This window comes from Boleophthalmus pectinirostris, unplaced genomic scaffold (genome assembly GCF_026225935.1).
Source record: "Boleophthalmus pectinirostris isolate CB_2022bp ecotype Guang Dong unplaced genomic scaffold, ASM2622593v1 HiC_scaffold_17, whole genome shotgun sequence".
Classification (NCBI taxonomy): Eukaryota; Metazoa; Chordata; class Actinopteri; order Gobiiformes; family Gobiidae; genus Boleophthalmus; species Boleophthalmus pectinirostris.
This window is the reverse complement of record NW_026571115.1, coordinates 25,999,571-26,017,696: the sequence shown is the minus strand read 5'-3', so window position 1 is coordinate 26,017,696 and position 18,126 is coordinate 25,999,571. Positions and strand designations below refer to the sequence as shown.

At 40.0% G+C, this 18,126-nt stretch overlaps 3 protein-coding genes across 5 annotated transcripts; all 3 read left to right on the top strand.

Moving 5' to 3' along the window:
* Positions 1-1,106: 1,106 nt before the first annotated feature.
* On the top strand, positions 1,107-3,086 carry LOC110155769 (uncharacterized). Its single transcript, XM_055153086.1, has 6 exons — positions 1,107-1,237; positions 1,330-1,495; positions 1,566-1,694; positions 1,769-1,855; positions 2,772-2,923; positions 3,036-3,086. Exons 1-6 carry the CDS (start codon positions 1,169-1,171, stop codon positions 3,084-3,086), a joined length of 654 nt encoding a protein of 217 aa, XP_055009061.1. The 5' UTR covers positions 1,107-1,168.
* A 3,334-nt stretch (positions 3,087-6,420) lies between these two features.
* LOC110155768 (nuclear body protein SP140-like protein) lies at positions 6,421-14,026 on the top strand. Of its 3 annotated transcripts, XM_055153063.1 has the most exons (17): positions 6,421-6,456; positions 6,612-6,742; positions 7,672-7,846; positions 8,707-8,786; positions 9,276-9,420; positions 9,496-9,615; positions 9,785-9,918; positions 9,999-10,031; positions 10,108-10,144; positions 10,222-10,284; positions 10,356-10,487; positions 10,563-10,702; positions 10,821-10,889; positions 11,122-11,249; positions 12,706-12,817; positions 12,883-13,098; positions 13,168-14,026. In XM_055153063.1, exons 1-17 carry the CDS (start codon positions 6,447-6,449, stop codon positions 13,351-13,353), a joined length of 1,911 nt encoding a protein of 636 aa, XP_055009038.1. In that variant the 5' UTR covers positions 6,421-6,446; the 3' UTR covers positions 13,354-14,026. The 3 variants fall into 3 exon arrangements, with proteins under 3 accessions (XP_055009038.1, XP_020775585.2, XP_055009039.1); XM_020919926.2 differs by having other exon boundaries at positions 6,425-6,742; XM_055153064.1 differs by lacking the exon at positions 10,821-10,889 and having other exon boundaries at positions 6,425-6,742.
* A 326-nt stretch (positions 14,027-14,352) lies between these two features.
* On the top strand, positions 14,353-17,288 carry LOC110155777 (uncharacterized). The gene is made up of 4 exons (XM_020919942.2): positions 14,353-14,793; positions 14,880-14,948; positions 15,269-15,561; positions 16,288-17,288. The coding sequence occupies exons 1-4, from the start codon at positions 14,580-14,582 to the stop codon at positions 17,068-17,070; spliced, it is 1,359 nt and encodes a 452-aa protein (XP_020775601.1). The 5' UTR covers positions 14,353-14,579; the 3' UTR covers positions 17,071-17,288.
* Positions 17,289-18,126: the final 838 nt, after the last annotated feature.

The following is an 18,126-nucleotide window of genomic DNA, read 5'->3' as shown; positions in this document are numbered from 1 at the left end:
GCTTATAGATAACCTTTTGTTTGTACATTGTAGAGTCTTTACCACGCAAATCAAAGTGCCTTCTAAAGTGCATTGGCCAACCTTTTTCTTTGTCTTTGTCTTTTTCTTTGTCTTTGTCCTATACAGTAGTCATGTGACTTTGTCACATATTTGCAGTACAATTGTATTTAATGACACCTGCGTGTCCTGTTCCACCCGTATGCCCTGACGAAGAAGGTCTTGTTGGTCAAAACATGTTGTCGTCCCTTCATGTAATAAAGGACTTTTAACATATTCAGTTGATGTGCCTCAGGTTTGTTCCTTGCCCATTCAGTTTCTAGCCTCTTACAACCTTTGAATAGCATTTCCAAAGAACAAACCTCTGATTGGAATGATGGCACCAGTAGTGCTTTAAACATGTAATCTTTTATTTTACCATATATTTTCTGTTGTAACTTCAAGCTACAACATAAGAGACAGACATTTGGTCAACTTTGCCACCATTGTGGAAGGGGCTCAGCAGTACCATAGTTCCCCATTGCTCACAGTACACACAGTACGTAGGGCACCAAGTGCTTGCGGGGACACCATGTGAATCCTCGCGGGCACGGAATAGCCCCCCCTTCGGGTCCTCAATAGGTGACACCAAAGCACCTGTGTGTAGGGCACCTGGATGGCAAGCTATGGCTCTGGGGCTCAGTATTCATGCTCTTGGCTGCACATTTTGCTTTGTCATTGAATTCAGTTAAGATAGTGTGCTTGTCCCATATACAACATATTCTGCCTTAGACATTCAGAGTCTCCTGCCTCTTTCAATCCTTGATATGCCTGCACTGCACTCATATCTGTGTGTGTTCATAATAATAATGGAATTTTATTCTATATTGCTTGTTATATTTGAAAGCAAATCCCAAAGTACTACAGTTGGTTAAAATCACACACAGCAAAGCAAACATGTTATGCAAAAAGCAGCCTGCATCTAACAGCCTGCACACATGTGACCTTTCTCCTCCTCTTTTCACTTCACAGTCAACAAGTTCTTTATCAACGAGGAAGACAGTTGAACTACAGGAGGTACAGTTGTACAAGCTTCTGTAGCCTGATCAAGAATGGCTAATCCTGTAGAGTTTATAGAAAGGAAAATCCTCTTGAGTTTTTTTTAGAAAACCACAGAACAAAGCTGTCATGTATGAAGAACCCAGAGACATTTGTGAGGCAGCTCCGGGACAAACGTCTGATAACAGAGGACATCTACAAGGTAAAAGGTTTTGTTTCAAATTTGCTTCAAACTGAGTTCAACACATTCTTGGTGAATCAAATATATTTTAACATTTGTATTTGTTTGTGAAGAAAATTGTAAGAGCAAAAGACCCTGAGCCAGAGTTGTATAAAGCCCTGGAATGGATCCAAACCACCAAGAAGCTATTCATCTACCGCTTCTGGAGCTGTGTGTTTGAAAAGCACATCATAGACAAGTATCCCACAGTCCGAGAGCTGCAGACTAAACTGTATAAAAGTGAGTCAGTTTGTCCCCTCAGCACCATTATCACAGTACTCATGTTCTTATTTCTTTATCATATATTTAGAGGCAGGTCACAATGTGAACTCACAGCTGGGAGGACAAAATGTGGTCAGGCCGGTGGTAGAGGTACCTGATGACCAGCCTGGTTCATCCTCGGACATCACGCAGCCAAATGAACAAGCGCGCAGCTCCTGTAACATAAAAAACACATTTCTTATTCAGTGAAATTATCTCTGCGCATCATCTGAACTGTGTCAAATATTCCAGTGTCAGTGCCGAGAACAGACCAGAACTTGTGTCTTGTGACATGTGGAGAAGTGCAAGGACAAATGGACGCCAATAAACTTAAAAATGGTAAGAGACCAAAACTCTATAGTTGCTATTTTCCCCATTATGATACATCAAATGCATCATTTATAACAGTGCTGTAACAGTTTAGGACTACACAATACTATACTTGTATACTACACTTCTGCTCAATTTGCTCAAACAAAAACAAATACCTATATAGACCATGCAGACCAGGGTGTAACTTACAGAACATATTGGATGTAATTATGGGTGCCCAGACAGGATTGTGCAGTCTTCCTCAAGCTGATTACTCATTTATCTTTAATTTGCATCATTAGAGAGTCTTATTCAGACAAATCAAAGTGCATTCTGTTAGGCGATGTGTGGTTCTCTCCCATTGAATTTGTGGTGTGGGAGGAAAGGAAACATGTAAAAACTGGAAAACAAGCATCCATGATACCATAATATATGTGATTGTAATTTTTATATGTGAGCAAATTAATAATAGAAATAGGTTTCCAACTGCCAACCTTTGGTTCGGGGGTGCACATTTTACCCACTAAATTACTCACTGAGGTTGAGTTTATCTGAGTTTATCTGAGTTTATTTGAGTTAATTTGAGTTTATTTGAGCTTATTTGGGTCCAGGTATCCTTCCTGGTCTCCACCTGTCACAAGAAGCATGTTGCTCTCATTCCTTTGTGTTGGCACTTATTGGCTTTATGAGTATGAGATACTTCTTCATGATGTTCTCCTTAAACAGACACTTCCAGAAGCAGATAATGTCTCTCCTCTTGTTTTTTGGACCCAATCCAGGGCATTATACAATGCATTCTGAAAGTCCATTGTACTTTTTTATATTCTTACAAATAAGAACAGAAATTGTTTGATTTATTGGATGTAATTACAGGTGCCCAGGCAGGATAGTGCAGTCTTCCTCAAACTGATTACTCATTTACCTTTTATTTGCATCACTGCAGAGTCTTATTCAGGCAAATCAAAGTGCATTCTGTATGGTGGTATGTGGCTCTCTTCCATTGAGTTTAAACGTGTGGGAGGAAAGGAAACATACAAAAACTGGAAAAGAAGCATCCGTTATAAGAATGAACCACTGTCTAGGTATACTGTAAAGGTATGTTTGAACATACAAGAGCAAAGGTCTTAAAATACTTCTAATAACGTATAATAGTAACGAGTATCCTGTTTTTTTTATCCTGTTTTTTGTTTTTGTTTTTTTCTTATAGAATGGGCGTCTGTACAAGAAGCCAAAAAGAAGAAAAAGAAGGACTTTGTGACACTTTGAAGATGACAAATTTTGTTGTTATTAGGCAAGTGGTGTACTGGTTGATGTGAGAAATTAAAATAATAAACGTGTTTGAGTAAAAAAGCTTTCTTCTGAATACTCAGTAGTCCAGAAATTCACCTGTGCTGTGGTTTAATAGGACTTTTTAGCCTTTCAAATGCAGTTGTGGTAGTTTCTACTCACCTCAAAAATGACAGCACAGACAATTTAATGGCAAATTATTATCAGTTGGAGTCTACAAAAACAATAGCAGCAATTATTTTTGCATTAACAATAACACACGCGGATGACATTCCTGAGTTTGGTTTCAAATAAACAAATCTATTTTAACACTAATTATTAATAGCCCAGTTATATTAAACTATGGTTAATATAAGTCTAGTATTGTATTTGATGTAGACTATTTACAAAATAAATGTCCTATTTCTATTAAATTTGTTTACATATTATAATAAGTTCCATTTTAGTCCGATTTTTCAGTGCTGAAACAAGTTGGTTAGTTTTCAGTCATGTATAACAATGTAGGCTATAATGTCTAGAGTGAATAAGTTATAATTAGGCCAGATGATTTGGAATAAACAATTTTGCAGATTTTTGAGTAGAAAGCCACAAATTTGTTACCCATTATCACAGTGCCCTCTGCTGATCACAAATTTCTCCACAGCAAAATGTTAACTTTCTTTTTTCACATCACAGGACACTGGGCACAGATGAAGATAGACTGTAAACTGGTCCTGATTCTTAAAAAAATCATTCTTTATAAATATGTTTTTCTTGCTTTGATTTTGGAAATTGCAACCCCGTTATAAGCAGTGTGAGTCTCTGCTCTGGAACTGATTGCTTTCTGTCCTGTGGTGGCTGCTGCTCTCAGAAACTCATTGGTCCTGTTCACCAATGTCTGGACAAACACACAGATGTAGTTTATAATGACACGGAAGGCACGGGTCAGAGCAGTGACTGGCAGCACTCTAAGTATCATAAATTATTTGTTGGTATATTATTAACAAAGTACTGGCAAAGTAGAGGGTCATCCAGCATTAGTCTTCTTCTGTAGACTTGAGATTGGAAACTAAACACTTAACCTACTGTATACGTTTGTGGTTTTAAATGTCATTAAAATTGTTCTCTTCTTTTCCAAATATAATCTTCTGTACAGCATATAAAAATGGAAATATGGAAATTTTTGCAAGCAACAGGGAAATGACTCAACAATCTTTGGTGGACTAAATCCTATTTGCTCATTGTGCCTTTATGAAGGGAGAATCATTGCATTAGGAGAAATTCAGGGAGGTGGAGGGTGGCAGCTCCAGGAAATCTCTATGTTAATTATATTTAACAAGCAAAGACAATTTCCATTTTTATCTGTAAGAATATAAAAAGTACAAAGGAAACATCATCTGCTTCTGGACGCATCTGTTTAAGGAGCCCATCAATGAACAAGTATCTCATACTCATGAAGCCACAGAAGGAAGTGCTTACAGGTCAAACATGAATTTGTCCCTGTTTTTCCAGTACTTATACATAGACCTTCATATGTGATATTTATATATTTAGAAGAAGGTCTCAATGTGAACTCAAGGCTGGGAGGACCAAATGTGGACAGGTCGGTGGTAGGAGATATCTGAAGAGCAGCCTGGATCCTCCTCTGACATCACTCAGCCAAATAGACAATGGCCCAGCTCCTGTAACATAAACTTTTCTCATTCAACATTCTTATATCTGAGCACCATGTAATTATGTCACATGTTTGCTTGATTTGCTAAGCTGCAGATCAAAACAGGATAAAATGTAACCTGTGGAATGTGACAAGAAAGGAGTCCTGCGCGAAAATAAATACAGAAATGGTGGCAGACCAAAACGCACAGTCTTCAAAGATTAAAAACATGTGTTTTGTTCTTGTAGAATAGAAGTCTTAAATATAAAAAATAAAGAAAAGTGGAAAATAAAAAGCTTTATGAAGTAAGTTTGTAATAAACTAAAATAAAATGCAATATAAAACAATGTGTTAAGTATTGATCTGGCCCCATACTGATGGTGAATAAACTTATTTTGCTTTAGGGATCCAGAATCTCCTCCCTCTTTTTACAAAGTGATGTGAGGGCAGCACAAAAAAGCAGACCTGTTGCCATATAGCAATATGCTAATGTCTTCTTTTTTGCCTCCTGATTTACATTCACTTTGACAGCAAAGAAGTTAAAGTGTGTATTCAAACAGAGTTGAGAGCTTCTGTAGCCTGATCAGAAATGGCTGATCGTATAGAGTTTACAGAAGGAGGAATCCTCCTGAACTTTTTATGCCACCACTAAACACATCTGTCAAGTATGGAGAACCCACTGACATTTGTGAGGCAGCTCTGGAACTACGATCTGATCACAGAGGACACGTACAAGGTAAAAGGTTTGTTTAAAATTTGAGTTCAACACATTCTTGGTGAATCAAATATATTAAAACATTTATATTTGTATGTGAAGAAAATAGAAAGAGAACAGGACCCTGAGCCAGAGTTGTACAAAGGAATGGATCCAAATAAACAAGAGAGCCACCCACTGCTTCTGGAGCTGTGTGTTTGAAAAGCACATCATAGACAAGTATCCCACAGTCCAAGAGCTGCAGAGGAAACTGTTTGAAAGTGAGTGAGTTTGTCTCCATCAGCACCATTATCACAGTACTCATGTTCTTATTTCTTTATCATATATTTAGAGGCAGGTCTCAATATGAACTCACAGCTGGGAGGACAAAATGTGGTCAGGCCGGTGGTAGAGGTACCTGATGACCAGCCTGGTTCCTCTGACCCTGACGATGCAGATTATATTCTTTGAAAACCAGCACATTTTCTTTACATATATCGAGTGTCAAGTCTCAACTCCTAAAAATAGTGACTCAAGTCTGACTTGAGTCCACGTCACGACTTGCAAGTCCCTTCTTCTGCTTTTGAGGACTGCCTCATAGGGCCAGTTCAAGTGTTGGGGACAGAGAAGCAGAGAGGCTGAGGGGCCGGTCAAAGGGGCGTGGCAGGTTGGAGTCTGCCCGCGGGCCTTAGTTTGATGACCCCTGATTTAAACTATAATGATTAATATAGGCCAAGTATTGTAGGCTATTTGATGTAGATTCAACTTATAAATAAATGTAGGCATTTTAAATATCGTGTGGGTTATAATGTCTAGAGTGAAGAAGTTACAATCAGGATTTTTAATAGACAATTGCAACTGCAGATTTTACAGTAACAAGGCATACGTTCGTTTTAGCGTTACCACAGCGCCCTCTGCTGATCACAAATGTCCCCACAGAAAATGTTAACTTTCACTTTCCATACGTCACACTTCACGGAACACTGGACACAGACGCACACGAGATGCTACCTGGTACTGATTTTAGAATAAATCTTACTTTATAAATCTGTTTTTTTTTTTCTTTTGCTCTGATTTTGGGAGTTGCAGTCCTGTTATAAGCCGCGCGAGTCTCTGCTTTGCTCTGGACCTGACTGTCCCTGTATTCTGACCCAAAATGAACCCTTTAGATTTTCTGGAAGAGAAGCCGCTGCTGGGCTTCCTCCACATCAACAAAACGGAGCTGTCGTGCATGGAAAACCCGCAGACGTTTGTGAGCCAGCTCCGGGACTACAACCTGATTTCCAAGGACCAGCACTCGGTGAGTTCTTGGTGCGGGCCCCGGGGCGCAGCCGTGTGAGGGTCCCGTCGCTCTCTCCCCTCTCCCTGACTGAAAGAGCGCGCCCAGATTTGAGAGCGCGCTCAATTCAGCACGGGGCGGGTCTCCTGTTTGCAAAGATGTAGTTTAGATTTGTTTATTTTATGACTGAAACGCTCCTTTACGCATTGTACCATTACTGGCACATTTATCAAACTGAATCACATCACAAGTAATCAAGAAATACAAATTTTTGTTACTTAAGTAAAAGTACAGATATTAGAGCAAAGAAACCCAAGTAAAATCACATGACAGAATCTACTTAAATAAAGTACATGTTTGAAAATGTACTTAAAGCGTAAACAGTTAAAGTATTTTATATTTTCAGATCTAAAAAATAAAGCTTGATAAAGTTTTGATAAACATTTGTGTTGAATTTTGTTTAATAGAACCAACAGAACTGACTGGTTATTCTTAGCTCTTTTTATTTGTATATTTATGTGTATGTTTGTTCAAACTATGAAGGTGTTAAAAATAACCTCCTCTGTCTTTATAGCAGATCTCAACCTATAATAAAAAATACTTTTATTTTTCACTCCGGTTCAAACATTTAGTGGAGTAGAAAGTACAGATACCTGCTCTCAAATGTAGTGAAGTAAAAGAAAAAAGTATCCACTTTAAAGAGCCTATATTATGTTTTTTCTCTTTTTTTTTCTGATCTATAACCTAGTAAATTAAGGGTCAGCCGTATTTCTTGTCAAAAGTTGGTTGCAGCTTAAATTATCTGTAAACACAGGCTAAATAAAATTAATGAAATATTTTTGACAGAATAGCTGGGACTGACATTTTAAACCAACAAACTTGAGAACTGTTGAAATAAGTTTTACATAGGATCTGTTTTCAACCTTGATTTTATATATTTTTCTGTGCAGAAGATAAGCCGCATGAAGAGCAAAGAGAGGATAAGGAGCGAAGTGTACAGTGTTCTGGACTTTATAGAAACAAAGCGACCAGAGAGCATAAAGCGCTTCTGGAGCTGTGTGTTCAAGGAAACCATCTTGAACAAGTACCCGACTCTCCGACTGCTCCGGAACAGCCTGTTTGACGGTGAGACGCTGCTGCTCCAGTGCACCAGAGTTAACAAAACCAATTCAAGGATCCAGTGTCATTGTATTCTCCACTATTCACCAATCAGCAGAGTAAAAATCAGTGAAAATCACTGGAACATACCACAATCAGATCCAGTTTTGAATGGCTTCACATCGCTACTTCGAAACATCTATAAGAGACCTCCAAACCTGAGTCAAATGGTGGTGAGGGCCCACCTGCCGCTGGCCCCACTTCTTGCAGTCTGTCCCAGACGACAACTATCTGAGTGTAACTTCACTCACAAAACACAAACATTCAATCATCCCAGTACTGGAAAATCTTATAAAATCGAGGGACTTATTACCTGTAATTCCAGCAATGTGATCTATATGTTGAAATGTGCATGTAGGTTGGCATACGTTGGTAAAACAACTAGACCACTAAAAACAAGGTTTGCTGAACACAGATCTAATATCTGTAACAATGACAGCCGAAGCCCCGTGGCAGTGCACTTTACATAAAAGCATAGCATTAAACTTGGTACAAAAACGTTTTCTTTTATTGGGTCACGTGGTGGGTCATGTCACTGGACCTGGGCCTATATAAAATGTGTGGAGTTAAATTTTCATTTCTGAAAAAGGGTTTGGCCCAAAACATCACATTGTGGTGTCACTGAAATAAAAATTTGGGATCTTCAAAGCACTACAGTGCGTATCGCTTTCCTTTTTTGTACTATATTTGTCTTTGGACCCAACACGGAGTCGCAGTTTTTCTTGGATGTGCATGTTTGTATCTACCAGAGACACTGCTGGTAACCATGTTGTAATGTAATATCGTTTCACGATATACTTATTTTGATATATTTATTTGAATGGCAGGTTCTTATGCCTGTGAGAGTGCACTGCTGGAGGTCGTGGAGAGTGATAACACAGACAAAGAGAAGACATCTGAAGAAGAGGTGCGAAATATATCAGCTATAAAATAGTATTGATATGGTTGTTTTGAAAACAGGTTGATGCAAAATTAGAAAATAACGTAATTGTGTAGAATAAACTAGCTCGTGAGGCTAGAAGTTATAGGGGTGAATTTGGAGCTGAGTTCCATATTAGGAATAGGAATTTATTTATGGGAAAAATAGCGAAATTAAAAACACTAGGATCATGTAGAGCGGGTTAATACGAACATTTAAGACCAAAATGAGGCTCACTGCAACAGAGAGAGGGGTGATAATTTTTCAATATAAAGTCAACTAGAACCAGAGTCGATGGATCTGATGGTGCCCCCATGAACACTTCCTATTGCTGTGGCTAGTGGGTTAGTTATGAACATGTATATAAACAGTCTATGTTCTTAGCACATATCTGTATTTTTTTAAATAATGGCCAAACATTTTTATAATAAATAATTAAATTTTGAATTAAATGTTTTGAATATTGTCCATTCCCAGATGGAAGTGAAGAAAGTTGAACTAAAAAGCAGAAAAAAGAGGAAGAAAAGAACTGATGATGATGAAGAGATTGATGATGAGCAGCCATCTACCTCTACTCAAGTTACACCACGTTTAAGAAAGAAAAGCAAGAAACTGTGCTTCTGTAATTCCTGAATACATACTTTATTATTTACAGTAATAAGAGCGTATTACTAATTAAATGTTTGCCTTAACACAGCCACTCCACTGAAGAAGGGAGAGAAAGGAGATATCTGGACATGGACGATTTATAAAGTCCAGCTGCCAGTGACCTGTGGAGACTTGAAGGGCACTCTGAACCGGGACAGACTGGCAAAAGGTATTGGTCTAGGTCAGGGATATTTAAAGGGTTGGCAAGCAATGTGTTGGCTTATTCTTAAGCAGCGACTTCCAGCAAACTGTAGACTGCTATGTTGAAAATATAGGTTTTTAAATCTGTTTATATTTATTTATTTTTTTATTTTAAATGAAGAACTGTGTGTCTTTAGGTGAAAAGTGCATCCTGGTGAACAGGCGGTGGTACACTCCTTCTGAATTTGAGCGACGTGCAGGGAAGGGAGCGTATAAGAACTGGAAATTAAGCATCTACTGTAGGGATACACCTCTAATAAAACTTATACAAGTAAGATGTTACAGCACCTGCAACACTAACATTAAACCAAAGCATTTGCCTTAAGCCATTAAAGTAATTTTGTTCCTTAGGAAGGACATCTGAAGACCATAGGATTCTCAAAGGTGATTTTCATCATACTTCTGTAATCTACATTTATAATGTTGACTTTAAATGAATTTGACTCTGTACTCATGCAAGGTCAAGAAGCATTTATTTCCCCCTGAGGAAACCACAGGTTTGTTACTCATAAAATGCACTTTAATTGAAAAGATTTTCTGCACATGAAGTCTCATTGTACAACTATCTCTACAGTGACTGACACTGAAGACGCCAGTGGTGATTCATCAAGCAGAGAAAGTTCCTCAGATTCAATAGGTGATGATTTAGATTCTGTTGCTATTTTATTTTTAATATCTGTTTCAATTGTTTTAATGTATCAAATATAGAGGAACATGAACAAGATGATGAAGATGGTCTTGCACAGTTGCAATCAGAACCAAGAAACATCCCACACAGAGTCCTAAAGGTGGTGTGTGAGGATATCACTGGTTTACTCCACACTAAACGCTTTGCCTCAGGTAAGGCTTGGTAATATTCTGCATTTGTCACTTCCTGTTCTGTGGCATATAGCTGACAGTGCTTTGTACCACCAGGCACATGTGGGAAGAGCATCCGCACTGAGAGCAGCTGGATGACCCCAGTGGACTTTGTGAAGGAGGCCTCATGTCAGACAGATATTTCATGGCAGAAAGACATCAAGTGTGAAGGAAAGCCACTGGGAGAGCTATTAAAGGTAACTGTTCTCCCCTGCACCAGTAGGCTGTAAATCCCTGTTGTTCTGCTTTAAACTCAAAAGATGATGATGAGAGAGTCACAGGATTTGTACCAATACAATAATATGTCTATTACAGGCAAAGGTTTTGGCGATTCACTCAGTGTTGTGTAAATGTAGCCTGTGTGTTCCAGATAGTGAAGATTTGGTGAGTAGACATCATGTCAACAACAGGGTTGTTGTTGGATGCACTTATTCTGTTGTTTAAAGCACAGCCAATATGACCAAATCTAAAGTGATTATGTTAGAGCACAACATCATGGCACCTTCAAATGCACATGTACAAAACCTGTGTCTCTACCATTAAAATTGGCACAGGGAGTTTATAGTTTACTGTGCCAAATCTTGTCTTAAAGTAATGCCCTGTGTGTGCCCTGCAGGACAGAGAGAGGAATGACGATGAGTGCTGGGTCTGCCATGGAGAAGGAACCCTGGTGGAGTGTGATGAGTGCCCTCGATCCTTCCATCAGGAATGTCACCTGCCACACATCACAGACGCACTGTTAGGGTAAACTCCAGACACAATGGCCACGTTTACATGATGTTTTTTTAATTCCGCATTAATTATTCTGAAGGTTTACATGGGAATTAAATCGACTCTATTTAATTCTGCTCAATGTCTGGGGGTTTGGAACGGTTCTGATTGGTCAGGGACACGAACGTATTTACATCTACCGGAAGAAAACATACACTCAGCTGGATACCAGCTTTTGTGTCATCTCGGTTCATCGTTACACTTGGGGGTGTATACCTATGTCCCCCAGTACTGCTCCAGTTTGTATGTGCAGGGGAACAGCGCTCAGAGGTCCCGGTGTTCCTCTGGTTCAGGCCGGGCTCTGATGACCTGGAGCGGGGAGTGGTTAGGTGCCTCGGTCTGAGAAGTGCTTTCCCCCGGGAAGAACCAACTGCACAGAGGACGCTCAGAACAATTTGTATTGAATTTGAGTTTCTGTCTGGATGCACCCTCTCGGAACCATCCAGCCCTCGAGCACGGAGGACCAGGGAAACCCACACGGACCTGTAGTCCACTGCGCATTGTCGCTTTCTCCACACAGAACAAGTGCAACAACAGAGGACGGCACGGAACCACTCAGACCCATTCTAGTGCACATTGGTCTTGCTTGTCGACGTCTAGAACTAGCACATGGAGGACGGAGCCTCTGAACCTATCTGATCAACACATTCGGAGGCACAAAACCAAGGAATGGACATCCAATCCCGTCCTGAGAGACTGCACGCTACGCTGAGTGCTACTGAGTAACAGCAGCAGCCAGCAGTGGTAATGACACCGCTGTTGCCTGCTGCTGTTACTCAAACTCAGTGGGCTGATGTGCTGCGAGTTTTGTACAAAGTTGCTGTTTTATGAGTTCATGAAGATAACTTGGGATGAGAACGACTCACGGTGTTAGCAGGGAACATCACTACCTTTCGCCATTGGAGGTACTGCTGTTCTCCTGGGCAACATAGGCACTGGGGAACAGAGGTACCGGGAACATTGGGCTGACCCTGACACAAAATACTTTTTTCGCTATTTTGCAGTGCGTCATTGCGTCAGAAAGGCAACCCAACGTGTATGTGCTGAATGATCAGAATTATTTTTAAGAGGAATAAACACTTACACAATCGCGGAATGAATAATTTCGGCTTTAAAATCTGAATAAACCACTCACTTAATTCGGATTTAAGTTTTATTCCGAATAAGTTTAATTCTGAATAATCATTAGGAATTAAGTGTTTATATGGTCTTTTTAAAGCAGAATTAATTTTTATTCTGAATTAAATGATTTTATTCTGAATTTAACTATTTTTAATCAGAAGCTCTCTTGTAAATGGGGCAACTGTTGGTAAACTCCAGGTGCACTGTTGGTAAACTCCAGGTGCACTGTTAGGGAAAACTCCATGTGGTCCTTCTCCAGTGGGTCACTTAAACTAATGCTGCTCTTGTTCATTATGTCTCTATACAGTGATGACACCCCGTGGATGTGCACTCCGTGTGTTCTCTTCAGATCTTTGGTGTTGTACCCAGAGTTGGAGATGGAAGAAGCCATGTCCCGTCCGATATCAGATCACATGCAGGTGAGAAAACTGCACAACTGTCACTGTTCTACATGGACTGGTCCCACCATATCCTGTGTCCACAGCACTGTCAGCACCTGCTGCTGGGTCTCTACAGGGCAGATGAGGACAATCTCTTTAAATCCGACCCATGTCATCTCCCAGAATACACAAAAGTGATCTCCACACCCATGTGTTTCGACCAAGTAGCAGACAATCTCCAGAATAATAGATATCAAACAGTGGGAGACTTTGTGTCTGATATCGATCTCATCTTCACTAACTGTGCCTCATATAACCGGGTACGTTTTCTTCATTGGTTGGTACTCTCTTACTGACTTGTTTAGCAAAATGTTCTGTTTTGTTTGCAGGATAATCCTGAATTTCTTTCCATTGGCACAACAATAAAAGAGTTTTTTCAAGGAGAATTGAACACAGTGTTTAAGATCCAACAAGTGGCATCAGAGGAAGATTCTGAATCTGAATCAGAAATACTTCTGTTCATCCCTCAAGGGGACATTAATTTTGCTAACGACATGCAGCCAATCAGCGAATAGAAACTGTTAAAAATTTATTTAAAAAAAATAAATAAATAAATAAAATAAAAAATTTATTATTAATTAAATCCTAAAATACAACTAGAATAAGAAATAAAATATGCATACATAATAACTCAACTTTATAATCACATATAGAACCCATGCAATATATTTATATATAATGTGACATATTACATATTTATGCAATATGTTGTATAGTGTATAGTGAATAATGTAAAAGTTCTATGGTCTATGTCTGAACACTACATTCAGAGAGTCCAAGTCCTCACTCACAACATGGCTGTGGCCTTCTTGTTGAGTCTAACAGTGTCCCTCACCACAGACTTTTTTTTTTTTTTACACCAAAGTAGTGTTTTCACTTATGAATTTCATCAAACATATGCAACAAAGTTAATTTCAACATTTTGAAATGCCCAGTGTTATAATGGAAAATACTAAGTAGATTACAACAATGGGATTACATTTTGGTCTGGAGTTGTCCAAGTATCTGGTATTAATAGGAACAGTGTTTTTTTCTTACATAGCAATGCAATGATAATAAAAGTACATTTATGGCTTGTGTGTGGGGTTCTGCTGATGTGGGAAAGTGTTTGTCTAATAACAATGTTTTGTCAAAATGTAAATTGGATTTGTACCTTTTTTGTAAATAAACGTGTGTCAGTGTATTAAAGATGCGGTGATTAATACACAAACAAAACCACGATTGTCTGACCTACTGAACAGAACATCTCTGTTTTTCATGATAAGTTGAGAAAAGGTAACCTAACCCTCTTGGACTGGTGGAGTGAATGAATAGCCGTAATATACATTGTTTTGAGAAGCCTTCTGGGCTAAAACAAGAGAAATCCAGTCCATCATTATATTGTTCATTGCTCCTTACCGGTGTACCATGTGTATTATCGTGTCCACTGCAGTGTGTTGTGCAGTTGACGTCAGTGGCACAGTTGCCAGCAGCAGTGCGCAGAGAGCTGCGCAGTCGCTCTGCGCATCCGAAGGCTGAGGACAGCCATTTCTCTTCTCAGAAAAACACTGAAGATAGCTGGATTGTGCGTCGTGCAGAAACAGTTTGAACTGTCTAGTGTTGAAGTGAAATATACTCCAAGCAGAAGTACTATTCACGGACTGCCATCCGCCGTCTACAAACTTTCTCCCAAATCTCCACCTGCGCAGTGAAGGACAGCGTTGCTTACCCGTGTGGCTCATGTTATGCATTAACGTAAGACATGGAGACTGCACAGGGGAGCAGCAACGACGACGTAGCTTCGACAGCGAACTTGGTCCTCGATGAGGAGGAGGACGTGAAGCCATTTGCAGCAGCCGTGAGCAGCCAGGATCCGCCTGCGCCCCGCGGCGTGAGCGCGAGCACAGAAGGAGGGGGAGGAGGGCAATCTGCAGAGGAGCAACACGGCGCCTCGGCCAGCACGCCCGTGCTGCTGTGTGAGTGCAGTATGCATCAGCACTGAGACCCGGAGACAGCTCTATGTCTTTGACACGGGCTTCAACTTTGTTTGTGTCCTTTTTAGACCCCGTGAACACAGAACGCTTCTTCACCACAGCCGCAGATGGGAAGACTTACCTTAAGATTGCACCAGGTACCAAACATATGGTTTCTCATGGAGCAGTCTCCAAGCACTATCAAAGATCGATTTTATATTAATTACAGTTTTACCCCAACAAATCTGTTATTAAAATAAACACTTTCTGCTCATTTACACCTCATCCTTCTATAGGAAATCTAGAGAATCATCTTGAGCAAAGACTGAATTGTTAACTTTTCATCATCTAGGTGAACTGTTGAATTGAGTTGCTCACATACAGGTTAACATACAGTATTGTGGTCGAACATATTGAATGTGTTTGAGTTGTAGGTCCCACCTGTTGCAGTGCTGACTCCCTCCCCTGTGTGTTACAGCTGCTGGGATGTCCTCTGGTCCCTCAGAAAAGCCCCTGCCCTCCGGCTCAGACTTCTCGTCCAAAGCCGTGCTGTGTTTGATTGAGGCGGTGGGTCGGCGCTGGGGGTTGTACGACACTCGGGAACGCTCACAACTTTTCCAGAGTGTCCAGGAGGAAATGGCCTCTAAAGGACACGTACTTCCTGTAGAAAAGATCCGCCGCAAATGGAACAACCTTATTGTCACCTACAAGAGGGTTAAGGACCGCAGCAGGGAGACAGGTCACGCCAAGACATCATGGGAGTTTTTTGATGTGAGTTATGCCATTACAAAGAACATTTTAAAGGACTATGTCTATATTAACACTAGTTGCCGGTCAGTCACATCTGGTGACAGAAGACACATTTCACAGGAGTAATACATGTTGTAGTGGGAATTATATGTTGGATTATTCATGAGTTTCAGCATGCTTTTTAACAATTTGAGGATCCCCAGTCAAAAATTATAATTTGTCATGTTTTAAATGGGTAATAACTATGGCAACGATCCTAATTTCTTATTCTGAAACCCATGGGCATGAAAATTGAACACCCAGTGGCCCCAAGAGCAAACCTAAATTGACATAAGCGACAAATTATTCTAGTTTTGTGCACATCTGAAAGCCAAGGCAAGTTTACTTGTACAGCACAACTTTTACACAATGTACCTATGTCATAAAAATACATTATACATTACATTAAATACACACTTACATTAAAATCACAATACAAGCAAATCAATACATAAATAATCGCAGTAAAATGAACTTTAACAGGCCCACATTACGCTACTGACCTGATCTATATATAATGTTAATTAAACAATGAATAAATGAAACAAAACACAACTCCAGATTTGTTTTAAGGAGGTAACAGCATTGACTAAAAGTGTGTGTGTAATATAGGACCTTTAAATATAAGTGTGCAATAAAATAACCAAATAATGTACTGGTTTAATGACATGTTCTGTACTGAAGAGTTCTTTTCTCTCCTGTTTTCAGCTGATGGATGCCACTCTTTCTGACACCGTGGGCTCACAGATCAACAACAACAAACGAAGCAAACCATCCAACCCTGCCTGCCCTCCGCCTGGCCCTGTGACCAAGATCGTCGTCAAACCCCACCTTCCCCAGACCACCTCCCTCCTCCAGCCCAGCAGCACCACACGAACCCCCGACAGCAAACCTTCATCATCCTCTGTTTCCTCTGTTACCACGGTGACCATCAGCCCCAACAGCACCACAGACATTAAGCCCTTAATTTTCCTCAACGGTGATATCGTTGCGAGCGGTCTCCAGTCCACTACCACCAGCGCATCCTCCTCTTCCAATAAAGCATCTACGGTCTCAACGTCGTCCGGTAACATAGACCTCAGCAAGGCCCGCTTCGTCACCCGCAAAACCCCCAACTTCTCCTCCAGCATCCTACCGTTTCGTCTCAGCAGCACACAGTTAAGCAAAAACATCTCCAGCTTGTCCTCTTCCAACTCTTGTCTCTCGTCGTCCACCTCCATCTCACTGGCACCCTCGTCTGGAGCTGAAAACAAAGGCAGCGAGGAGCAATCTGCCACGGCTTTGGTCAGGGAGGTTCTGAAGAGGCAGGAGGAGCAGGCCTACTTGGACCGGGTGGCACGACGCAGAACGGAGGTGAGGGAGAAGAGGAGAGAGAGGAGGGAGCAGAGGATGGTAGAGTCTCTAGGCAGAGTGGCCACGGCCCTGGAGCTGCTGTCATCCAAGCAGGACACAGTTATAGCGCTGTTACAAAGACTAGCGGACAAAAAGTGATGAGGGACACTTTCTGTTGTGTTTGTACGGTGGTGTTGTGGAAAATGTGCAATGAGAAATTGTCCATGGACTTTTCATTTTAGTTTTTAATTTAACTGATATATCATTAACTGACGTGAATAGCCGCACTACTTTTTATGACTGATTTACTGTAATAATTTGTATTAAATACAAATTAAATTTGTGCTAAATGTCATTAAACATTTTTTTGTAAAATATTCCAAGCTCCTTGTACCAAGTGTTTCATGACAAAAAAAAAACATTAAAAAAACTTGTAGGTTAAGTATATGTAATAACACTGTCTACTGTTTTATCACAGAAAAGATAATATAACATAAATAATAAAAATGTTTTCTATATTAGATAAAATGAAGAAAACTGTTTTGTGTATGAGCAAAACACAGTACAGTACAGTAGTAGGTGTGTATTAAAATGTGTTTACGTATGCATTATCTGATTGCTCATAGCTGTGCAGTGATAAAACAGCAGCACTCCCTGCTCATTGCACACAACAATCTTGCACAAATCAAACACATTGGGAGTGTTTAGAACATAATTATAGAGAGGGGGTAGACCGTGTTCTTGTGTGTTGCATCGTTGCTTTCATTTCCATTTCATCATAGTCAAAAGAAGAAAAAAAAACTTTGAATTGACAATTCAATATCTTCTATAGACCTATTCAGTAATGAAACAAAAAACATCTCATATGATATTTGATGATTGTCAAAAGAAATATGTGCTGATTTCTGAAAAGACACAAGCCTATCTGCCCTGAACTCGTCTAAACAGGTCTGAGAAACATTCTGTTGATCTGAGTCACAATCCCAAAACTGACTCATCTTCATGTTCAAGAGTCAACGGCCAAGAGCCTTCAATCTAAAAATTTTAATATTAACGGTGCACACATTTTTCTGGTGGGGTGATGCCATCAGTTCGTCTCCACAGAGATGTTACTGCTTTGCCTTTGCCCACAATGTGCCATTCCTGGTAAAGTATCTATCTTGTATTTTTTTAGTTACTGGTGTTTTTATTGCTAAGAAAAAACAAAAAACATGA